Source organism: Sciurus carolinensis, chromosome 15, assembly GCF_902686445.1.
Source record: "Sciurus carolinensis chromosome 15, mSciCar1.2, whole genome shotgun sequence".
In the NCBI taxonomy this organism is placed as follows: domain Eukaryota; kingdom Metazoa; phylum Chordata; class Mammalia; order Rodentia; family Sciuridae; genus Sciurus; species Sciurus carolinensis.
In genome coordinates this window covers 34,360,127-34,385,563 of record NC_062227.1, presented here as the reverse complement: position 1 = coordinate 34,385,563, position 25,437 = coordinate 34,360,127, and the positions used below count along the sequence as shown (strand labels likewise).

Sequence of the window (25,437 nt, the reverse complement as noted above, 5' to 3'; positions counted from 1 at the left end):
AGAAATGCTCTTCACAAGTCTGAAATGATTTAAGGTGTTTTGTGATCTCCCAAGTTATAAAAATAAGAATACAAGGCTTAATGCTTGCAGGAAGTTTATTGATATATTACGCTTAGTGGCAGACTCCACCTTGAATGTTGACTCAAAACAGCGTCATTTTCGGCATCTGTTAGGAATAATGTAAACGTCGAATTTAATCACGGAAGTGAGTGGAAGATCAGAAATGTAAGATCTACCATCCTGCTGTGTTATTAATCAACTACCTGTGCTTTTCCACTGCAGTCTCACCATTTCATGCTGAAAGTCACACTGACACAGGGGACCCACCTCCTTCTGGTTTCCAAGCCTGAACACCCTACCTAATCATAACTGTGAAAGGCACGCTGCATCAGTCCATCGTTTTAATCCCTGACATTTGTCTCCCTAAGAGTAGGTTCCAGGTTTTGCTCACCCTACTGTCCACACATCAGGGAGGAGGGGCTTGCATAGGTCCTGACCCTAAGCACAAGCTGAATGAAACAGGATTTGTGATAACATTCTTATCTACTTAATTCCAGTTGTCTCTTTGCTGTTAAGGGTTTCCAACCTCTTACCAGTACTTCTCTCAACTTTGCTCTCCAGCGGTTCCCAACTTATCTTGTCTCTACCTCCCCATTCCATCAACACACCAACTAGGTTTAGCTTGTCATTTAAAAAAAATCCACCCCCTTTTGGAATCTACCACATATTCAAAGGTGACTGGGTTGCATGATTCATGTATTGGGCATTTATTAATAAGCAGTGGTTGAGGCAGCTGGAGACAACCACATCAATTTTTTTTTTTTTTTTTTTTTTGCCTGTACTAGGGATTGAACCCAGGGCCTTGCACATCTTAGGCAAGTACTCTACCACTGAACTATAGTCCCAGCCCCTTTTTGAGACAAGGTCATGCTAAATTCCCAAGGCTGGCCTCAAACTTGTGGTCCTCCTACCTCAGCTTCCTGAGTAGTCAGAATTACAAGGTTTGCATCATCATGCCCAGCCCAACTCATATCAATTCAGTTTGGGAATCTCAATCTCTAAGTCAACAATGCTGGAAACTCAAGTGTTAAGGCCCACATATTATGGTAGGAAAATTTACCTACCAGTTTTTAGATTCTGTTCTGCGAACATGGGCAGTAGTCACAGTAATCTCTCCAGCAATACCATAACTTCCAAAGGGAGAACGTTTGTCACCAGATCCTGAACCTTTTTTAGCTACATCTTCTACTGGGAAAGCAACAGAAAGAAAAACTGGGCTTTGTGGTCTGGGGACATCTTTTCCACTTGTAGGAGGACTAGCATTTGGGGGATTTAGGGTATGTTTCTGAAATTTCTGATCTGCAGGAATAGCAATGGGTACTTGTACTGCAGCATATCTCTTCATGCCATCTGACTGTGAGACAACGGCATGTCCAGGAAGGGGTTTCCAATCCTGTGCTTCCTGAACATTTGAGCCTACTAAAATAAAAGGTGGGGCACTGGTCTTCTTGCTGTCATCCATCATCACATAAGCTGGAGAAGTAACTTGCGGTGGATTCTGCAGAAACTGTGGATCCTTAGGATTAGATAAATAGAGGGTTGCTTGGGGGAAAGGCCCAGGTGCTGGTGGCGGTGATGGGCGACTTTGTTGATTCATATCAGTTAGACAGTAAAGGGTCCACATGTTAGAATATGGTGGTGGTTGTCCTGCTTCGCTTGTTGCTAGTGCTATAAAAAAAAAAAAAAATTTGCAGGCGTTAAAGTTTTGGTCTCTGTATCAGGCGCTATGCACAGTAAAGTCTTTGTAAATCTTTTTTTAAAAAACAAACAAATAGCTGTAATAATATGTGCCATAAAGCATGCTATAGAGAGGGCTACAGTGTCTGGTAATGTGAAAGAAAGAGAGCCATTCAGTACAGTTGGAAAAGGAAGACAGTGTTGTGATACCAAGTGGCAGGGACACTAGAGTTGTGGCTAAAGCAGCAATTTCATTCTAAGTTACTGTTTCCAGATTCTGAAACTTTAGACATAGCTTCTAATAGGGTCCTCAGAGGAAAGGGACAGTCAATAAAACTGACTCAACTGTGTGTGCTAAGCCTGTGGTGGGAGGTGTTAATGCATATGCATAGTGATTTTTGTTTTCTTTCCTGAAGAAGTCACAATGTATCATTTTGATCACTTAATCTATTATCTCCTGCCACACATTAATCATCACATAATCTAGGACTCAGAACCCCAGAGAGCTCCTTTTAGCAAGGCTTAAAACCAGAGACCCTAGGTGGCAGTGAAAGACTGGTTGGTCCCACAGGGTTCTTTAAGAACAGGTCTAGGAATGCCATTTATTGACTTATAACAAACAGTCTGCAATGCCAAGTGTGACTTGCCTAATAAAGACAAGAGCACTGTTTTGGAGAGCTGAATCACAGAAGGTGGGATCTCAGGGAAGAGAGTTCCTGATGGAGGAGTTTCACTTTGCCAGATGTGCTAGTTTACCTTTTGAACACTGGGCCATCTGTTCCTGGTGCAGCCTTCTTTACTTCCCCCAGAAAAGACCACTATGCACATGATTAAGCTGATGGTTTTTTTGACAGCATCGGATCCTTTAAACTGATCTTTCTTCAAGCTTATTAAAATATATACACACAAGCCAAGTCTTCAGTTTTTTCAGTGGGAGAGAGCTGGAGAACTCAATCTGCATTTTCTTAGCGCCGAGGGCAACTCTTTTACTTTGAAACAGCTAAACACCTGAAAACGGTGACTTGGTGTGAAGTTCTGCTTAAGTCACGAGGATAATGCCAGTGCCACAGGCTACACAGTACTGCCCTCTACCTTTTCAGCTGTTCTGAATCCCTGTCACAACGCCAGACAGAATTGATCTTTGCTAAACACCTGCTTTATTATTCTGACTCAAGTCAGTCAAGAGCTGAGAGTTTCTGCAAAAGGGTTGGGGGCACTGTCTCATGCGCATCCTTCCACTGCTCCAGAGGGAAGAGCCTCTGCAAGTGTCCAGATGGTGCAGAAGGGTGGCAGAGCAAATTCCATTGAGATGGAGGTCACATCACATCTGTCACAGGAAAACATGGGTGGCAGTTCAGCAGCCAAGAAAGCAGCTTCAATTTGACACTGGTCCAGGGGAACTGGTTGAAGGAAGCCAATCATGGGAACTGCTTCTACTGTTGCTCCAGTGCCTGGCCATCCTTCCTGCTCCCATGTGTGACAGAAGCTCCACCTAACCCTTCCTCTCTCTCCATCCAGCTATGAAGCTGCTCCCTCAGCTGCAGGAAGCTCCAGACCCAGCACCCCAGACCTGTTGCAGAGCTCTCGGTGCGAAAGCAGAATCAAACACACCACCATTTCTTCCATGTTTTAAATGCCACAGCCCACGTAAGTGCAGTGCTGCAGTTTGATTTTACATTCACAAGTGAGAAATTTCAAACCAACACTCCTAATTGCAGTCTTGCAATAGTATTATTCAGGTGGCATAAATATGACATTTTTGTACCTGACAACAGGTTCTAATGTTCACAATGTATTTCCAAAAGGACACAAAAGTGCTGGATGACCAAACTTGCAGGATGTCACTTTAGAATCACTCATCTCATAAAAGTAAAATCTCAAACACAGCAAAGCTTTTAGGTACGTTTGGCATTTAAAAGCCTATAGAAAACAAAGCCTGTGACCAGTCTGCAAGGAGCCTACCTAGATGGTTTCCTGCGATACAGATGTCACCTGAAATGCAATGTGTAAATATGTAAGCATCTGATTTTCTTACCTGGCCTCATCAAACCTGTTCAGGTACTGCTTCCCCCTCGGGTTCGATTTCTGGCTCAGTAAGGCCTTCTGGAATACGAGGGAAGGGGCCACTAGATGACTTTATGGGTGCAACTGAGTACACTGCTGCAGTGTCCCCTGAGGGCACAGGTTTGCCCTCTGTGTCCTGGGGTGCAGAGTTCTCCTGTGTCTCCTTCTGCCCAGGGTCTGTGGAAATGATCTCCACTTCAACATGCAGAGATTGTTCAGAGCCTATTTTGATAAAGCCCTCTGCATCCAAGGATTCTGCAGCTCCCTTGGGCTGACCTTCCAAACGGGTGTCGGAGAGCAGAACGGTAGCTTCTGCCTCCATATTTATTGAGGACTCAAAATCTGCATCCTCCTCCAACTGTACAGGTTTGGAACTAACTGGTGGTAACTGCCCATTTCCTTTCAGACAAGCAACTTGATCAGTAAAAGGGATAACTATATGTTCTGGTATTTGCTCAACATAGACAATTCCTTCAGCGACAGGCTGATTGTTATATATAGATGATATACGAAGGGCTGTTGTAACCTGAGAATCAGCCTGCAAAGGGACCTTAGGAGCTTGATCATAAGCAGGAGGATCTTGTTCAGCCTGCAAGGGGATTGAGAAAGCCGTTGATAGTTCAGCCTCATAGTCCTTAGGTACAGGACCCACATCTACCTGCACAGATGTCTGGCTCACAACCTGTACAGATACTGCCTCTCCAGGACACAGAGGAGTGGTCACCACGAGTTCTTCATCAATCTCTGAGCTCAGTACCTTGTTAATAACAGGCATACTTGTTGCCACGTCCACCATTAAAATGTCAGATTGATCAGAATGAATAGATGAAACATTACCTAACATCTGAGTGGCAAACTGAGCTGGGTCAGCTGGGACATAGGCAAACTCTGCTGAGACAGCTGCTGGAGATGGTGATGAGGGTGGGGTGGTAGTCTTGGGGGTGACTGGTTTGGAAGAAGGACCATTAACTGCTTCAGTTGTCCCCTCAGTCTGTGGGAACTCAGTATTAAATAATGGAAACTGGGTGGTCTTGTTGCTAAACTGTGGTCCACTTATATTGTCCTCCTCTGTGTACGTGGATTTTTCCATCCGTGTAGGTTCTTGGCAAACTACAGGCGTTCCTTCTGGTTCTTTTACAAATTCTGGTTTCTTCTCCTGTGTCGCTCCTTCTGACCACTTCTCTACTAAATAATAACAGTCAGGTGGGTTAATCAGCATATATTCCAAAGGAAGTATTATAAAGAAAAGCAATGATAGGTTGTGCATTCAAATGTCCATATACACAAGGTTTATGCTTTATTTTCTAACATATGTGATTTAATGTGGTTGATGAAACTTCCCTTATCCCCTTGAGACCCTTGGATCATATCCTTAGAAATAAGTGACCTTAAATCCCTAAATAGCACAGTGGTGAAGCTATAGTCATACCACCCTAAGCTGGTCAGCATCTTGAGGGGAAAAAAATGCTAATTCTTTCCTAGAAATAAGGATGCTGAAAAACCTCCATGGAAAAAAACTCCTGAGCCAAAGTTCCACACAAGATGGGGAAAGGAAAAAGTGAAAGACCAGTTTGGGAAATAAATTACCTAAATCTCCAGATGTCATAACTTAGTAATGACACAGATGCTGTCATATTAATAGAGGCATTCCTCAGTGTAAGATGATTTGGATTCAAAATTTAATTTAACCCATTTTGTCCCATCATCCCAGATACCGAATACCTATAAAAACTTAAATGAGCAACAAATGTACCACTTATGTTTGAAATAACTGTTTTTAGAGTTCTATTCTTTTTAGAATATAGGCAAATGATTAGAGCATTAGAAAATATTTCATACATATGAAATATATAAAGGATATACAAGTTCTAAGTTATAATTTTAAACCTATTTTAACACACCTGGGTCAATTTCATTGAAATATTCACAAAATTGAAAACTTGGGACTTAGTGGATTATTGGTGAATTAGTAAACTGGGGAACTAGAGGATTTTTTACATAAGGAAATGCATATATTCTAACCTAAAAATGGTAACATGTGCTGATGAGACAGATATGCTGTCATGCAGCTAAAACCATACTGACCTAGACAAGAGGAAAAGAGAACCCTGTTTCCAGTGAACTAAATGAATCCTTAGGCCTGAGGAAAAGACCTAGAAGGCCAAGATAACTGATGACACAGGAAGTCATTTTCACCTGGATGTGAAAAATTGCTATAAGATTATGTTTATCACCCACACACCTGTCTAAGCACCTCAGTTGGTATTTATTGGAAGTTTTCACATCTGCTTGCTGAGGATTTTCTCTTACAGCAGTATTTCTCTAATGAAATGTACAGGAAAAATGTAATTTGCTTCACAAGAGTATGTTGGATCAAGGTGAAACTCTTGGTAGAGGTATTTTCATAGGTTTGGCTGCTTCCCAAAGAACAGTGCCCTGCAGTATCTCCCTTCATATTGCTGCTACTTTCTTATAAATTCTGGACATGGACACCACACCAAATGGTCACATGCCAAATTTTAAACCTATTTTTCTTAAAAAAGCCATCTACTCTTAACCTACTCTGCTTAGAACAATAACCTCTTTTTCCTAACCATTCATTTCCTCAGATCTTGCCTACCCTCTTAACACACCCTTTACCTCCTGATGCATGGCTGAATACTGGTATGATGTGTAAGAGGACTGTGTGGCACTGCTGAGGATGAAGATCAAGACGAGGTACCACACAACTTACATTTACTAAAGAAGATAACAGATACACAAATATTATAGGTAGAGAACTACAAGTATCTAACAATTGGTACTATTATAAAGATCTTGGGCTGGGCACAGTGGCACCCGCCTGTAATCCCAGTGACTTGGGAGGCTGAGGTAGGAGTATTGCCGAGTTCAAATCCAGTCTCAGCAAAAGCAAGGTACTAAGTAACTCAGTGAGACCCTGTCTCTAAATAAAATACAAAATAGGACTGCGGATGTGGCTCAGTGACCGAATGCCCCCGAGTTCAATCCCCAGGTCCACCATCCCCACACCCTACCCTACAAAAATGATCTTGGGAGTCAGAGAAAATCTTATTTTAAGAAACCTGACCTTGGGAGACTTACTCTTATGCTTAGTATAAGAAAGCTTTAAAAAATACCACTCCCTGGGCTGGGGCTGTAGCTCAGTGGTAAGAGTGCTTGCCTTGCACATGCTAAAACACTGGGTTTGAGCCTCAGCACCACATAAAAATAAGTAAATAAAGATGTCCATCTACAACTAAAAAGTATATTAAAAAAAAATACCACTCCCATCAAAACAACAAGAAAAAAACAGATAAAGTGGGCACAGTGACTCATGCCTACAATCATGGTGACTTAGGCTAAGGCAGAAGGATCACAAATTCGAGGCCAGCCTCAGCAACTTAACAAGATCCTGTCTCAAAAAATAAAATGGGCTGAAGTGTAGTTCAGTGATAAAGCGCCCTAGAGTTCAATCACCAGTATCAGGGAAACAGTGCAGGGGCAGGGAGTTAGGGGTTGAACAAACCGGATTAATTTTAAAAAAAGTTTTTTGAGGCCATCAGACAGCTAAAGTCGTAAGGTAACCAATTAACCTGATTTCCAAAGAGCAACCAGCCCCTCCAAGGAGGGAAGGGATGGCAGGGTCCAGAAAGATGAGGTTGCCATCATACTTGCTGGTAACTATCAGCTAAAATCTGAACATACTGTTAAAAGCCTAGGATAAATATACTGATGAGGCCTAGGATGTCATTCTGAAATAACTTAAGACTCTATACTCAATGGGCCTTCACACTTGCTCACGTACACTTTTCTGCAGGCCTCCCATAAAATATGTAGGCAGAGTAGAAGGCCAGAGAAAGGTCGCCTACTCTTGAGGCAGAGAGCAGAAATGTTGACCTAAGATGCACCAATGACGCAAGGCAGAGTATGGCTGCCTCACGGATCACTGAGCAGGAACACTGAGAAAGCCCCCCCCCAAGGCCAGCAGGGGTGGAGAACAACAGGAGCCTCCTGCCCCACTTAGCACACCTGCACTGAGTAAGGCGAGTAGGCTGCCATCAGCCTAGAGCATGGAGAGACACCTGTGCTGCAGCTAGCAGGTTAGGCTGAAAGCCCAGGAGAGGCACAGAGACTGAGAAACTGGTGCCTCTGCCCAAGGTCACTGCAGCCCTCTTCTGGACGAGTTGGAGGCCTGCATTACAGTGAAGGTGAAGCAAAACCCAACCTGATTCCTGACTTGAGTGACCTTATTTTTCCCCATAAGGTCTTAAATTCCCCAATCACTGGTTTTTGTTTTTTTTAACCAGGAGGGTTAGGAACCAAATCAGCCTATGAATTCAATTATAGCAATCCCTATCATTTGCACAGGACCTATATGCTGTATTGTTTGCAGGACAGTATAGGCAACTCTGCAAAGGCCCACTTGCCCTTTTAAGTATCCCTAGATATCTGTATCTGGGAGATTAATAAGAATAATTTTAAAATATTAGAATGACTATTCTTTCTATAGAAGGCCCCTATTAAATAGCAACCATCCTGGAAAAATAAAGCATATGTGATTATGAATCATTAACAGTTTATCAGAGAATTTGATTGTTCCCTCCCAACACACACACAACTTTTTCACAATAAAAAACTGCATGAGAAGATACAGGTTTCTATGCCGGGTCTGTGATTTAATAGGTGCATGATCAAATCAGAACTTCAGCCTCCTCATCTGTAAAATGAGGATAATTCTGACCTCACTGTGTTTTTGTGGAGACTAAATGAAATAATACACCTGACAGTGCTCTATAGCCTGTAAATCATATTTAAAAGGGGCAGAAAATAAGTCAATGCCCTTACTGGAGAAAGATTCAGAAAAGTTTTGAAAAGATGATATCAAATTAAAAAGTAATCAAGTATCTTTAATACACCTTTGATTAAAATTAGATTGACAGTTTCCTAAGCTGGGTGGCAGGATGCAGTGTTTTTTTCTTCTTCTTCATAGGTATATACATATGTATACACTTCACTACACAAATATATATAGATCATAGAGGCTTTTGAATAGACCCTTATTTTTTTAAAAATTGAGACCAGCTGGCTTAACCTTTTATAGTGTTCTTGAAAATGCAAAGCACTCTATTGACCATTTAGTTTTGCTTAGATTACATGAGAAAACGTTAACCAACATAAACACACTAGTTAATCATGTATAACATGTAAATCTATATTGAGTTCCTGTTTAAGAAGGGTAAAGAGCTTTTCTCCAATGTTTTAAAGTTTGTTTAATAAGCCTAACAACTGCTGACTAGTAACTTTGAAATCATAGAAAACTATTTCTTAAAGTTGTGTACTAGGTTTTCTGTAGTTGATTTTATCAATCTTGTGAAGATAACTGACTTCAGCGATCTGATTCTTCCAAAAAAAAAGGAAAAAAGAAAAAAAAACCACAACACTGCAGAGAAAGAATTAGGAACAGAATGAAGGGCATTTTTTCTTTGTAAAAAAGTTCACTTAATAAAGTTAATCAAATTGATTAAAATTCTTCTGAATCCTGATTTTCCATGGAACTAATAAGATAAAGAGGTCAAATTCAAGCATATAGTATTTATTGGAATATGTAGAACTCATATGGGCACTTGGGACATACATAATTGCCAGGGAAACATGAAGAAAAAGTATATTCTGGCACTGAAAGGGAAATCAAAAGGAGTCAAAAGATCTGAAGAGAAGCAACAGCAGGAGACAGGAGAGGGTGCATAAAGACTGGAGGTTGCAGTAGAGGCTTAATTAAAGTCAAGAATTTCAGGTATGTATGGTACCAGGACCAAAGATGATAAGAATTTAATAAGTGTTCAATAATAGTGTGCTGAGCTGATTTCAATTGAGAAAAACAGAGATGTGAATTTAAAAAGTGGATGAATTCTCCTCTTCCTTTCCCCTTCCTTCTATCATTCTTCATTCAACAATTTTTAACTACTTTTCAACTACGTGAAAGATACTGAGGAATCAGAGATTCTAAAGAGCACAGTCTGATTAAGGATAGAGGCACATAAGCAGATGATATGACAATGTACTCAGGGTAGTGGCTAAAATATGCCTGAGGCTTTTAGGTTATTTTTGTTAAGCTTTGGAAATAAGGTGCAGGTATAAAAGCACTAGTACTTTGGTCTGAAGGAAATGGGAAGGCCAGTTTTGGGGAAAATAGCCATTAGGCATATCCTAAGCAACTTCCCAAGCCACTCTTCTTTGCCTTTTCTTTCCTGTTGGTTCTTTAACTGTACCATCAAACATATCTGGGCCATGTGGAGCAACACCAAAAGCAATTTGTCATCTCTGGTTTATTCCTTCTCTCTCCTCCTCTAGGTCTATTTCAAGTTATCCCCTTCCTTCTCTTCCCCTGCCCATTCTTCCATACATCTATCTTCTCGCCACACTCACACATTTTACCCAAACCTCTCTCCCAATTTCATTTTTAGGCCCATTATTATCCTATCCTAAGAGCATCCTAACTATGTTTGAAGCAGCAATATACTCGGCCCCAGGTGGTAAGCCAACTAACGACACAGTGGTCCTCAAGCTGTATTGGTATCCCCCTTCCTCAAAAAGTATTTATGAAGGTAGAGGGAGCATTTTTAGTTGTCTTAATGCCTGGGAGGCACTACTGGTATTTAAAAAGCCAAGACCAGAGGATGCCAGATGTCTCGCAACACATGGGACATTCCCACACAACCGCCCTGTCCAAGATGCCAATGTAGCTTCTATACGGAGGTCCAAACCAGACCTGTCAAATTTGTTCTCCCTCACTAGAACCTTTATCAACCTCCCATGGCCCTTGGGACAGAAGTCGAATTCTGCTAGAGGGCTTGCAAAGATCTTCTTTACTTAACGAAAGGAAGAAATATCACTGGTACCACTACTTTCTCCTTTCTCATGCCAACGTGGGCTTAACACCTAGAGCAGTGGGCATGAGGGAACAAGTAAAATATGCTAGAATGACACTTTATCATGTTAGCAGCAGAAATGAACACCACCTTCTAGATATCTTGTTTACATAAAGTCACTGTTAATTAGTTGTCAGGTACATGCAACTAAAATTTTTCCTTATAAGGGGCATAAATTAGAAGCAGTGAAGAAACATGGCAGGAGGATTGGGTTGTATGCTACTTTTAAGATATCATGTCTGGTTTTTTAAAATTTTTTGGTTTTAGTTGCAGATGGACACAATGCCTTTATTTGTTTATGTGGTGCTGAGGATTGAACCCAGTGCCTCATGCATGCAAGGCAAGTGCTCTACCACTGAGCTACCCCAGCTCTCATGTCTGGTTTTAATTCTATGACTTTTGTAATATCATTTTTCTTGGTGCTTGTTGATATTCTTAATATTTAGGACAACAAGATAATGCATCTATTTCTGTTTTAATTAACTATCAATGAAAATCTGGGCTGTGTCCCATATACCCTCTTCTCTGTAGAAAATAGGATGTTTATCAAGAAGAGAGGAATTATTTTATTTTGGATTTTCTACATCATAATCATGTCATCTGTGACTAATTTTACTTCTCTGTGTATCTTTTTTGTTATTGTTTGCCTTATTGCATTGACTAGAACCTACAGTACCAAGGTAAAAAAAAAAAAATGGTGAAATGAAAGAAATCTTTGTATTGGCCCAAATCTTGAGGGGAAAGCCTTCAATATTCACTGCTGAATACAATGGTACCTGTAAATCTTTTGTGCATACACATGACTAGATTTAGGAACTTTCCTGTATTCCTTGTTTGATCATAAACTTCTTTAAAAGTTCATTGAGCAGGTCTGATGGCCTTCTCAGTTTGTCTGCTTTGAGAATTCTCTGCTTTCATTTTCTTTCTTTTTTTTTTTTTTTTTTTGTGGTGCAGGGGGTTGAACCCAGGGCCTTGTGCTTGGCAAGGCAAGCACTCTACCAACTGAGCTATATCCCCAGGCCTTTGCTTTCATTTTCTAAAGGATTTCTTCACTGGGAATATAGTCATTATATTCTGGCAGTTTTTGTTTTGTGGCTATTTTTTTTTCCCAGTACTTTAAAGTTATCATTCTATTATCTTTTGGCCTCTATAGTCTCCATTAAGACATGAGGTCTTTATCTTATTGTACCTTATTTTACCTTGAGTGCTCCCATGATTTTGTCATTTTCACCAGTTTGATTGTAATGTAGTTGTTGTTTTCTTTGTATTTATCCTGCTGTGGGTTCACCAAACTACTTAATCTGTAAGCTGATGTCTTTCAATCAGACTTCTCAGACATTATTTTTTCAAATAATCCTTCTTTTCCATTTACTCTTTTCTTTTCCTACAACTCTAATTACACATTTTAGATCTTTTGACAGTGTCTCATGTGTCTTCTATGCTCTGTCCCATTGTTTTTCTTTTTGTTTTAATTTGGTTGTCTATTGGCCTGTTTTTCAGTTTCCCAACTCTGTCTTCTGTTAGCAAATAAATCCAGTAAGTTTTCAGTTTTTAGTTATGGAATAACCATTTTTTTCTTACTTTGTAGATTCTAACTCTGTTGAAGTTCTCCATCTTTTCATTCATTTTTCTATCTTCTGAAAACATTAATCATCTTGTCTGTCCTCATGTAGTTATTTGGATCTTCTATTTTCTCTTCTAGTGAGTGTTTCATTTATCTCCCTTATTAGTCCCTCCTTCTACTTCTTTGAATGTCTAGTAATTTTTAATGTATGCTAGAAATGATAAATGACACACTAAAGAGGCTCTGATTATGTTATTTTCTTATGACAGGTTAATTTCATATTCTGGAGACTTGGCTTTAGATTTTGTTAAAGTGTGGATATTTCAGCTTTGTTCTACCTCCTAGCACATTGTTATTATTCATAAGGTGTGATCTTTCTAGGGTCTCAACTGAACTACCAGGGTTTCACAGAAGTCTCTTCATTTTGGCTAAGTTCAAGCTCAAAGCCTGTCCTGACGTACCAGTTCTGAAATCTCTACACAGTTTTCAGTCTTCAATAACCTTTCTCTACCAAAACTCCTCAAGCTTTAATTCACACATGAACAGCTTAGGAATTGAACAAAAATATGAGGGAATTTTCTTGGGAGAGATTTCTCTGGTACCCTGTCATTCAAATTTGGGGTTGCACACTGGCAACTCCAAACTCTTCCATTTTTCTTCCCAGACCTTCTACATGCTGCTTGGACTCTATGTTCCTGCACAAGAATTTGAAAAATTCCCTCAGGGAAAAACCCAGAGTGAATATGGGACCTTAATTTCAATGATTTTCTTTTCCCAAGAATCCAAGCACTGGACTTAGTTGTGTATGATTTATCCAGCCTTTATGGTTGCTTATCATAGGAGGAAAAGTCCAATGTCACCTACTCCATCATAGCTGATACTAAAATCTCTCCCCCATTGAATTGCACCTAGCATAGCATGTGGCAATTGTCAGAAATTTAAATATCTGTGGACTTTTAAGAATACATAGAATATGAAAGAAGAAAAGGGAAGGAGAAGAACAGAGAAGCCGAAATCAAGGAATTTGAAATTACTTTGCATTTTCAGGAGATGACAAATAGTATCATAAGGTCTATGAAGATATGCTATGAGAGAGATGACTGAAAGGTAGGACAAGAGTCAGATCACAGAAAAGTTTGCATGCCATTCTCTAGTAGAGTCATCAAAGTGTATACTCTATGACTTAGATGTGCCCAGAAAGCATTACTTTTCTTTAACTAATCTTATTTTGCATTGAAATGCCCATTTCCCAGTGAATCAGAATTTACCTAATTTTTTTTAGAGTTTTATGGTTATACATAGTAGTTAGGTTCATCCCCACAAACTTATACATGCATGGAAATCGATTTCAGTTCATTTGTCCTTAATTTAAGTCTTTTGATTAATTATTGGGTCTCTTAGGGGTTATCATTACTTTGGCAAAGGTTCTCTTCCCTTCTAAAGAGGAAATCTGAGTGCTGGGTATGCTCTGGCTCTGAGCCACATGCCCTTTCTGCTGCAGTCACCTCTGATAGAGATGTATGTACCTCTGTCTCTGGGTGTAGGTCTCTGGCCTTACAGTCACTGCTCAGATGTTTCCAACTTTCTGGAAAGTGTGCCATGTTTGCTTATTTCCAAAGGACTGATAGATTCCCCTTCTTAATTTGATCCACTGTAACATCTAAGGTCCAGCTGACAGATACTTTCTTCTGAGCTTAGATTTTATGTACTATTCTCTGTTCACTTTGCCTTTCAGATGCTGATTCCATGGTAGTCATTAGGGCAATGCAAAAATATCTGGATCCAGGTAAAGCCATACCCAGGCCCCAGGACACCAGTAGTAGTATATCAGGCCCAAAGAAATTACTTATTTCTAATCTATTGCTTCAATGCAATTTTTAAGTATTTATGGAATGCCTGATACATGGTAGAGTAGTTGACTGGATGCAGCATGTCAGGCTAAATGCAGTGCCACGTAGCTTCTCTAAGAGACACACTTTCTTCCAGATAGCACCCAGGAAAGAAAAAGTCTTCTGCTGGAATTTAAGGGATTTCTGATTGGAGATTCTTCTACCTCCTCGTGCCTTCTTTCTATCTTGGCTAACAGTGTTTAGGCTCTACACACATCCCAGTACAACTACATTGCCAAGAAGGGTTTTCCATTTCCATTTCATTTACAGCAGGAATCAACCTTACATAGCCTGCCTCTTTTCCTCCTCTAAGGCTTATATTAAAGTAAAAATTTGATTTTGGTAGCTTTTGACTCTTAAAACTCAGCTGTGGTTATTTTGAGAAAATCTTCTCTCAATAAAATCAGGTTCCTGCAGAACTTCAAAGTATTATCTTGCTCACCATGAACTTGGGAAACTCAATAGTGAGTAATGACTTCCTTATTCCAAGCTGTATTTCCCTTTCCTCTAAGGTAAATGAATTCTTCAATGGGTAAAGATCACCAATGCAAAAGAATAGCTAGGAGCTATCTGAAATCAAAGCACACTAATATTTTTCAAAAGGCATAATTTTATGGACAATAGGAAACTATCAAAGTTTCTGGATGACAGAAAATATACACCCAGTTCATAAAGCTAAAAACCAAGATTGTTTTCTCTCATATTTTGACTGTCTTCTAAGTATTCCTGACCTCATCGTGGCAACCTGGTTTTCTGTTCCAGCTTTTCTGGTTGGTCATAACTGCTTCCCAGCCCAGATTCAATCCTAATCCCAAGTTTATGGTCCCTAGAGTAATACTCAGACTCTGATTCGTTTTTTTTTTTTTTGTACCAGGAATTGAACCCAGGGGTGCTTAACCACTGAATCAAATCCCCAGCCCTTTTTTATATTTTATTAGAGACAGGGTCTTGCTGAGTTGCTTAGGGCCTCACTAAGTTGCTAGGGCTGGGTTTGAACTCTAGTCTCCTGCCTCAGCCTCCCAAATTGCTGGGATTATAGGCATGCACCACTGCGCCTGGCCAGACTGATTCTTGACTATACCAATTGTTCAATGATTTATATGGCTTTCTTTAAACTAATTCCAACTAATTAATCTTACCACAATGGAAAAGCATGAATGACCTAAGTCACCCTTTCCTTTCATTCCAAGTGATAAAACTTTTTTTAAGCTTAATGAAATTCTTACTTGGTATAAATTATCATTACCCTTCCCAGGCAAATAAAAAACTTCAAAAAATAAAAGGGTCATTTTGGCACAATGCCCATCCCCGTTTAGGAAATCATTATATCTGTACTTGAAAAAAGGCCTAAGCATGTGGCACAATAGTATGAGAACCCATAAACTTTAGTGTCTAGAATAGATACATTCCTTCTTTAATTATAAATTAAAAATGGTTATTAATTATAAATGGATAGTTACCAGTATGTGTAACCAACTACACAAAATAAGGCACACAACAGAATCTGGCATAAGAATTAAACTCAAGTTAATATGAACACTTAATGTGAATAAATAGTTAATAGAATACTTAATGATACCTATAATTGCTAAAGTGCTGCATAGGAATCAAAACTGGGCCCAATGATGGGCAGCAGTTCCTGACCATAATTACTATTATATGGCCAAGTCAAGAATCAGAAAACTTAAAAGTAACTTCAGGGTCCAGGTGGGCTAGTTCTTTTTCTCTTTTTTTGGGGGGCGGGTAATGCTGGAGATTGAACCGAAGGACTCATGGATGTTAACCTCTGTTCCTACCTCTGTGGAAAGCCGACACTGGGAGCTGGATGAAGTTAGGCTTAGGAGGATGAGAAGCGGTAAGTGGTGTGGTGAGCTGTCAGTTGCCACTCAGAGCAAAACTAGTGCCCTCTAAACTAGTGGTGAGAAGATCAGAATTAGTACCTTCTGGGCTTCAGGTTCCCCATAAGATGGCAACAAGGGAGAAAAAAGTAAAATAAATAGTTAAAAATATTGTAGGGTAGGAGTTCAAATTCTTCTCCCATTACTCCTTGAGTTCAAGAATCAGATTTTTTGAGAGGGATCCTAGAATGTTACATACTCTATAGTGTAAAGAACGTGAGCCATGCTACCAAGAAGATCTGAGTTCAAATTCTAACTCTATCTTTCTTTAGAAACTCCCAAGCCTCATATTTCTCTTTGGCAAAATTTCTAAGTGCTTAGAACCAGTTACTCAATAATTCCATTCCTTTATTTCTTCTTTTCCTAGCATATCCTAAGTGGTGGAATTTAAGGGGATGACTCTGTTGCTTTAAAATAATTACCTGAGTTTTAAGTCTCATCAACTGATGATTTGGATTAGAAGACTGAGAAATGGGGGCTCTTTCAGTAACACTGATCTAGTGAGATCTGTTTGATCAAACTGCAGCAAAAACAAAAGGAAGATCCAAGAATTTCACAGCATGAACACTATGCAATGGTATTTGTGGGTAAAATGCCATAATGATGGCCAATAGAGTTGGGGACCATCCTAAAGACACTAAGTTCTAAGGGTGAAATGAGCAATGACAGAAGTGAAACAGTCTGCTCCATGTTTGGTTCTTTTCTTCCCCTTCTCTATCACCTGACTGTGAAATTTTAAAGCCACTGGGGAGATGAGTAAACATTTGTGGTCCTATGATGAGGCTCCAAATGGTGCTTTTTCTAGGAAAAATTCCAGAATGAAATGTTCGCTAAAACAATTGTATGTACAGGATGTTCTTATCTCTATGCTTTCTATGCACATGGGCAGCATGGAGTAAAGCTGCTGGGCAGTAAATGCAACAGTCTGGGAATAGTTTTAGAGAATATGACATCCACACTGAGCACTCTTTTGAAACACATGCTCCTATCTAATATCTTGGAGCTGAGAGGGGACACCAGTGCACTAGGGATGGCCCTTTGTTCTTACCTACAACACTGAGTTCTAATACCTCGCACTGTCTCTAGGCTGATCTTGCCTCATACTGAAGAGGCTGAAAGACTAGATTTAGAGTCAGTCTTCAAAGAATGGTTCATGTCCATAGCTTACAAGTCACTTAAAGTCTGGGAGGGTCTCCATCCTTGGGACCAATAGAGCATATGGGGTATTACAGGTTCTGCCTCCACATTTAAAACTAGAATCCACAAGGGAAGTTCTACTTGGATGAAAGAGAAGGTGCCACCTGTCACACCTACATTTTTATTGTAGAGAACTGAACAACCGAAACCAAATTTTCTCAGAGCTCCCACAGGAAGAGTAGTTGAGGAATGAAAGCAGCCAGAAGATAGGAGGATGTCATTCAAAGGAGGAAATATGCTACTATGTGAGAAATTTAAGGTGCCTGTATATCCCCACAGAGTCTCACTCAGCCCAGAGTAATACTTTCCTGGATTGAAGGTAGACTCATGCAGTCTCTATGATAGGATCTTTGTTATTGGGTAGTGTTTGTCCACTAAGATACTATTTGGGATGACAAAAAAAAGATAAGTGAACCAAACTAATATTAGCCAGAAACATGGAACTATTTCCTAGTCATCCCTTCATCTTTCCTTCCCATCCCTAGTCTACTGCCCAAAGAGCAATCTGTTTCTACAATCCTACTATGAGCTTGCTTTCAGGTTTTTGTATGCTATGTCCACTTCCTTGATATCTTTAGTTATCTGAAGAGAAAAAGCAGAAGTATCTCTTACCCCACACTTACATCAAAAGTATAACTCTTCTATTAATATTGTTAGTCAGTTAATTTTTAATTCTGAGATTCACAGATTACCTACCTGAACCAGAATTCACATTTGTTTAGTCTACTTGCTAAATGGAATTGAATAACTCTTTCAGTTAACAAATTCAACTCAAAAGCTACCTTCCACCATAAAGATTCACTGATTTGAATCACCATTCTTAAACACAGCAAGTCTGCACACTCCTATTTACTCTGAAATTCAGCCCTCAGTATAGAAAACACAAATACAAAGACAGTAACAACCTAACTACCTGGAAAACCAGGCTCATGGGGAGGGGAAGGGTAATTGATGTTCTTACACTTGGCTGGATATGCTGCTGATGGTAAGCGAGTCCTCAACCTTTTTACCATGGTGAGCTGAGACATCAGGGAAGCAGCCAGACTAGACAATAAAACATTCCTGAACAAGGGCACTTCATTCTCTGCCTCTCCAAATGCTGACTGTTGCTATTCTTAATTTTGCTTTCTGTTTTGGGCGTCTCTTTCACTGCAGATCCAAATTCTAATGATTTTTACAATTTCCCATATCTTACTCCTAATTTCTCCCTACTATTGTCATGTTATCTATTAACCTCACAAAAGTGACAGCAAAAAAGTGGTTGACAACTCACAGAATCTTACCTTTTCTCTACGATCATTCAAAAATGTTGGTCAGCCAATATGGTAAGAATTATTTATTTTTCACACTGGCTTTGTTTTGCCACTTATATATGTACCTCTGTCCTTGAGATTTAACCATTAAATCTGTTTTTGCTTATAATAATCTTCTCAAATTTTCATTCTAAAAACTGCCTTATCTCTCTTGCCTCTGACTTTTTCATTGTTCCTCTGTCAACTGTTTCATGCTATCATGTTCATGTGAGATAGACATTTAAACGTACACAAAGCACTTTTTTAAAGCAGTTATATGCTACCTTGTCAGTGTCTGAAATGTGAAGACCACCACTATCCTATGAAAAACGTATCTATCTATACCTGGAGACTCTTGGAACAGAAAGTATGGTCAGAGATATGTAATTCCTGTCTTCCAGATTGGACTGCAAGTAACCATCAGGGTTTTTATTGTTTTTATTTATTTGTTTTTCAATGGTAAATTAACCTTTTAACAAAGATTTTCCAGAAGAGTGTTTTTACAAGTTGAATATGCTTTATCTGAAATGCCTGGAACCCAATGTGTTTCAGATTTCAGAGTTTTTTGGATTTGGGGGCTATTTTCATAGATGTTTTTAGTTGAGCATACTTAATCCAAAAATATGAAACTCAAAATTCCCACAAATCTGAAATTTCTTGAGTATTGTGTGGTATCAGTACTCCAGTGGATTTTGGAGCATTTGGGATTTGGGATTTTTGAATTAGGGATGCTCAACTGTCTAACTTTATTAAGTAAAATGTCTCACTATAAATAAGCCTTTATTGCTATCAAGTGCAATTCTCTTCAATTTCATTATATTTCCCCTAAAGATGGGCACACTGCTGGGTCTGAGTCACAGTTTATACACACTGTTCTAAGGCATTCTTGTGCGTTCATTGTACCAAATGGTTTGCCAAGATGTTTTTCCAACAAGATTTAGAATTCTCTAAAATGTCATTCCCCAGATTTTTTAAAAAAAACAGAGTTAATAAAAAACAAAGCTTCAGTGTGATTATTTACACATAAAACATTAATGTGATTATTTAGAAGGAAAACATCTGATAGCATCATTCTAAATTTGAATGTATGTTAGCAATTGTAGAGTAACTTACAATCAACATTAAAACTATCACTTGTGGCACTTACCTTTAAGCTGATGAAATTGTTTAACCAGATCTTTTATATCCAGAGAATTATTCCCTAAAGGAATAAATACAGAAAATCAAACACAGGTACATAAACTTCCCAACTTAAAATGCTTTTTAAAAGCAACAAATGTATGATCTAAAGCAATAACAAACCTTCTCTAAACACAATAAGTTCTTTAAAATAAACTGCTGCAAATTGGGTGATGTTTGATGGTTTGGTTTTGAGAACAGCTCTGCTAACTCCCTCGAGCAGAGTCTTGAGGCCATAGGGTACGACAAGTCTGGGCTTTGAAGAAATCATTCTGGCAGGATGTCTGTAATCTCAACTATAAGAAAAACAAAAAGTCTTATACACAGGAATTTTTATTAATCTCAGCTATAATGTAGAAAAACAAGGTCTTATACATAGGAGTTTATTAAAATATATCTTATGAGTTAACCATGGTTTCTAAGAACAATTCTATCTTCTATTGAAATTAAGGTTAGTTCTAATATCCAGGTATTTATTCTAGTAAAATGGCTAATTCTTTTGATTATCATTATTTGTTCTAATTAGTTATACATGACAGCAGAATGCATTTCGACTCATTGTACACAAATGGAGCACAACTTTTCGTTTCTCTGGTTGTACACCATGCAGTCACACCACACCATTCGTACAATCATACACGTACATAGGGTAATGATGTTTGTCTCATTCCACTCTTTTCCACCTCCTTACCCGCTCTCCTCCCCTCTGCCCAATCAAACTTCCTCCATAAAACAGACTAATTCTTGATAGAAAAAATAAACACCAACTGGTTGTAGTGGCTCATGTTCCTAATCCCAGCAGCTGGGAAGGCAAAGGCAGGAGGATCGCGAGTTCAAAGCCAGCCTCAGCAACTTATCAAGGCCCTAAACTACTCAGCGAGACCCTGTCTCTAATAAATACAAAATAGGGCTGGGGATGTGGCTCAACGGTGGAGTAGAGCCCGCGAGTTCAATCTCCGGTACCAAAAAAAAATAAATAAAATAAACACCTAAACCCCCACTAATAGCTTACTATATACAAGGTAAGCAATCTACTATTATTAAATCCATAGGAAAAGCCCTGCCAGGATGATATTAAAAACAACCAAAAAGCAAAACAAAACTAAGCAAACAAAACCTGATTTTGTGAAACCCAGCAAATATTTTGCAAAATAATATTTAAATTTAAGAAATAAATTTCAAGAAATATATTAAGGATTATGTGTCTATTCCAAACATCATGCACACAAGCACTGGCTTTGTTGGACAAAACCATGTTTCTACAAGAAAATGACTTCCTCACTTTTCTAAAAATATCATTGAATTACTCATCTTTATTTTTCCTTTAAACTTTTAACTAATATCAGTAGATAAAAATGATCTGTGGTATTGTGCCACCCACCATTATATGCACCTTTTTCCCCTCCCATGTTTTTTTTTTCTAATTTCTTCCTATCTCCCTCTTCTGCTTTTCTCAATTTAAGCGGTACCAAGGCTATTGCATAGTCTAATCTGTAATTCTCAGAGGTACAGAGGTTGTCAATCGTAAACTGTGTATGTTTTGTCTCATTCTAAAATACTGTTTATGAAGGTTAACAAATACATAAAATTAAATTCATTCAGTGGTAAGGGGGAAATCATGGTAGGAAAAATAAAGTGAAGCTACTTCGAGGTTATCACTCCAATGCAAGTCATTTCATTGGTCCTTCAGTTTGACAGAAATGTGTTCCTGAGGTACCAAGCAGTCATTACAAAATAGGAAAACAAGTGGTTAAATGATTCCATTTTAAGTCAAAAAACAAATCAGTTGCTTGGGGGAATCACAGCTGTTCTGGACAGAGACCCATGAGAAATTTCTCCCCTGGGTCCTTATAAAGAGCAGAAGAGTGTGACATAATGAACCGTGTCCTTAACTGCACAGTACAGAGTAACAAGTTTCATGGAGCTAAGTGGCACAGTTTAGTTATGGCAATTATACAAGGGGCTTTTAATAAAAAGCAACTTATGTGTTGCTGAATATTTTAAAGCATCTCCCCAAAGGTCAGAACAAAATGAATCTATCCATTAAAGTAAACACTTTGAGAATCTATCTGTGTGTTGAATTACTTAATGAAAACATACTACCAGAATACCATTCATCTGGATTTTGCTAAATTAAACCATCTTTGAAAAAACTGCAACTTTGGCAGCCCACGTGTTAAATGCTAAAGGACCTAGGCAGTGATAATACACGGACAATGCATATGCTGTACACATGCATATATACACGTATTTTATATATAAAGGTAATTTTATAAAGAGTACCCTGGTGCGAGGAAATGAGCTGTTTTGAAAAGTGTCACCAGCAGGCAGGATGGAGGTAACAAAAACACCCTCTCAATTAGTAGTTAGTGCCACCAACCGTGGTGAGAGCCAAGTCCCTGACCCCGTGTGCTATTAGTTCTCACCTCCAGTGGGACGCGGCGCCCCGACCCTCGTTTGGGAACGACCTACAAGGCAGTTCTGTACAAACCGTCCTGAGGAAGTTGAGAAATAAACGGTGGCACCAAGCATAAACACACCAACGGGTAAAATATTTCTCCCCAAACGTCTTTCAAAGGTAATTGTGAAAAGCGAACACAAAACTTACAGCACTTCCCATTGTGAACTCCCGTCTAACTAAAACGGGTGTAACGCTTTTCTCAAGAAAACGATGGCCCTCTGGCTGGGGACGCGTGAGGGGACCTCAGAGCTACAGAAAACGTAAATGGCACACACCACTCCCTCTAAAGATCTCAGCTGGGACCCAGCTCGTTCTGCAGTTGGGGTGATGTGCGGGGGAACAGGACAGTGAAACGTGGGAGGCCCGGCGTGCCGACTTCGCGGCCACTTTCTAAGGAGAGGCAGGCGGCCGCCCCGCTAAGACCCGGAGCTCGGCCACACTGCTGGCCGTCCCGTCGCCGCCCTCGCAGGGTGGGCCAGGACCTCCCACTCTGGGAACCCTCCGCCTTCCCAGACACTAGAGGATCGATCCAACTCCGCCATCGCACAAGACTCCCAGAGCGCCTAACTGCCTCCGGGGCACAGCCTCGCCCCACCTTCCTCTTTCCGGCTAAGCTCAGGCGAGCTTTCTCGTTGCCCCCTCGCCGGCGGCTCCTGTGAAAAACCGGCCCCGGCGGGGCTTTTATAACCTGGAGACGTCAATGCGCGCGTCACAAAGCCCCACCCCCTCGCGGGAAGCTCGGGGCGCCACGAAGGAGGCGGGACCACGGCGGCCCCAACCAATGGGGAATCGAGAGGGACAAAGGCCGGAACTCGGAGAGCAAGAGGGGCGTGCTTCTCCTTTTCTGCCAGAACACAGAAACCGGCATTTCCAAACTGCCAGTGTGGGGTAGATGCGAGTGGTCTACTTCGGTTGATCTGAGCTAAGAGCGGCTTTGGAAAGGAGGAGTAGTTTTATGGCAGTTTTGTCTTGTTATCACTGATTCTTCTTTCCCAACACGACTCCTTGCCCCTTTATTACTCTTTTGGGTCACCTTTACTAAAAATTTCTGCCACGGTGTACACAACACACACTGTAAGAGTGAATAATTACATGCAACAGCACTTTTTCTCTTGAGAAACTCACATTAATTCTGAAGCTTCCTGTTTCTCCATAATTAGAACCGGGCAAATCTTTTCATCTGTTCCTCCAAATCACTGACCAACTTAACGAGTAACTTCCGCTCAGTTTTACCAAGTTAAAGAAATGTCGCCTCATTTAAAAATGTTGGCTCTCTCCACTTTAGGCTCACAGACTTGTGCTGGGAGTTAAATAATGAATTTGGATCCAGCCTTCACTGTAATCCATCTTCACATGTTCAAAAAGCAGCAGGACCCACTGTAAACTAGCTGTTAAGTAGCATCACTGGGGACATAGATCTGATCAGATTTTTTAAATTCAGGAAAAAACGCTTCTAGAGAGCTTTACAATAATAGGCAACGTCAGGCCTCCATCTACATCCAAGCTACAAATAGCATGTTTGGAGTGATTCATTCACTCATTTAATGACTATTACTAAGTATCCGTTAGTTGCTAGATAAACTTTCTCTTATTGTGAAGATGACCATCTAGAGGGGAGAAATGTTCTCTTTGGTAGGTCTACAGGTGTTACATTTTCCATACTTCATCATTTGCTTCCAGTCCCATTGTAGCAGTGTAAATAAAAGAAAGATGTGCTGTCATGATTTCTGAAGTTTTTACTGAAAATGCTGTAACTGTCAAAGGTGCTGAAACTCCCCTTGTGGCATCTTGGAATTGAAAACATTAATGGCTGTGTAGCCTAACCTTGGTTGGTCATCTTGTACACATATCAAGTGTCAGGTACTATGCAGAAATACCTGTCACTTAGAAGGGAGGCTTTTGCGTCATTTCTTCAAGGACTATTTTGAGTCACTCTGAAATGCAAATTGTTACAATGAAAACATTTAAACAAGAATTTTTAAGCCATTGCCCATTTGCCACTTTGATTTCTTGAACACCTAAGGATTTAATGTGGTTTAATAATCTTTTGTCCTTGATTTGTCTCCTTCATGGTCATTAGATAATCCATCTTATTTTCCCACCCTCTTCATATTCCAGATCCTTACCTCATGGAAGTGCAAAGTTCTTGATAGTCTGTTTAAACCTCTTCCATCTTCCTCTTAACCATCTTGTTCCCACTTGATGCCTGATTCTTAAACACACATGCTATTTGTCACCTCTGAGTTTTTTTAGCTCATCAGGTCCAAGACCTAGTTGGCTCCTCCAGGCATCACTTTTACCTTTAAAACTGAGTTCAGAAATCTACTTTAGAAAACCAGTGGATTACAAGCACTTCTTTAGTGGCCCCATGATAATATACTATGACTGAGCTTACCCTTGCTATGTAATTGTTCATGTTGCACTTTTCTACCAGACAAACGAAATACATAATAAAAGATAATGGCCTAAGGCATTATTTCTCTAACTCAGACCACATGTGGTGGAATCAGTCCCAGGACCTTATTAAAAACACCTTTCCAACCCTATCTAGAATGTACTGAACCAGAACTTTGAAAAGGAATAATCAGTAAAACATGAAAATTGGGAACCACTAGTCTATGGGAGAAGCAATTGTAATCCAGAAGTCACCTGGGTTGCAAGTATTATAACCAAGTCAACAAGGAGCGGGCTCACCCCCTTGCTGGTTTTCACAGAAAGGCAGGTCTACCCTTTTGTTCTTGACAATTGCTGCACAATTGACTGAAGAGGGGCCACAACTGCTATGGTCCAACTTTATATTCTCTTGTTCCTGTTGTCCTCTTCTCTTCCTGCATTTCCTCTTCCTAGCTTCTAAGTCACCTGCACCTACTATATGTTTTCTTATTATCTACTGGGTTTAACATGAAACATACCACTCACAGAAACCAAAACAGTACATCATGATGGCATTAAGTTTTATCTTCATAGATGTATAAAGCCATGTTTGAATGCTTGCCATATTTGAATTCTTGATTTGCTTAAGGAAGACATCAACTAAAAACGTTTACACAGCAAAGGAAATGTGTGTGTGAGTGTGTGTTTAAAATTGGATGTGCACTGTCCTTTTAGTTGGCAGAAATATAAAAGTGCAAATTCAGTTAATTGACATAACAATAGTTTCATTTTCTGTAACACCTGAAAGTTAAAATTCTTTACTCAGAAGACTTAGCTATCATGCATTAAATAAA

General features: G+C 39.7%; 1 protein-coding gene across 7 annotated transcripts; it reads right to left on the bottom strand.

The window, feature by feature from the left end:
* Positions 1 to 83: 83 nt before the first annotated feature.
* Cabyr (calcium binding tyrosine phosphorylation regulated) lies at positions 84 to 22,857 on the bottom strand. 7 transcript variants are annotated; one of them, XM_047526393.1, is made up of 7 exons: positions 22,358 to 22,754; positions 19,873 to 20,045; positions 19,718 to 19,771; positions 4,639 to 4,986; positions 3,700 to 3,729; positions 1,125 to 1,728; positions 87 to 166 (listed from the first exon to the last, which is right to left on the bottom strand). In XM_047526393.1, coding segments are annotated over exons 2-7 (1,185 nt in total). In that variant the 5' UTR covers positions 20,021 to 20,045; positions 22,358 to 22,754; the 3' UTR covers positions 87 to 165. The 7 variants fall into 7 exon arrangements, with proteins under 7 accessions (XP_047382345.1, XP_047382349.1, XP_047382348.1 ...); XM_047526392.1 differs by lacking the exon at positions 87 to 166 and having other exon boundaries at positions 900 to 1,728; XM_047526389.1 differs by lacking the exons at positions 1,125 to 1,728; positions 3,700 to 3,729 and having other exon boundaries at positions 84 to 166; positions 3,773 to 4,986.
* Positions 22,858 to 25,437: the final 2,580 nt, after the last annotated feature.

Excerpts from the sequence above, each read along its gene's own strand:
- Cabyr (XM_047526390.1), bottom strand. The coding sequence starts at position 20,020 with ATGATTTCTTCAAAGCCCAGACTTGTCGTACCCTATGGCCTCAAGACT. Across the intron at positions 19,772-19,872 it reads ACTTATTGTGTTTAGAGAAG|GGAATAATTCTCTGGATATA; the intron begins GTTTGTTATTGC and ends TTATTCCTTTAG. Across the intron at positions 4,987-19,717 it reads ACAATTTCATCAGCTTAAAG|TAGAGAAGTGGTCAGAAGGA; the intron begins GTAAGTGCCACA and ends GTTATTATTTAG.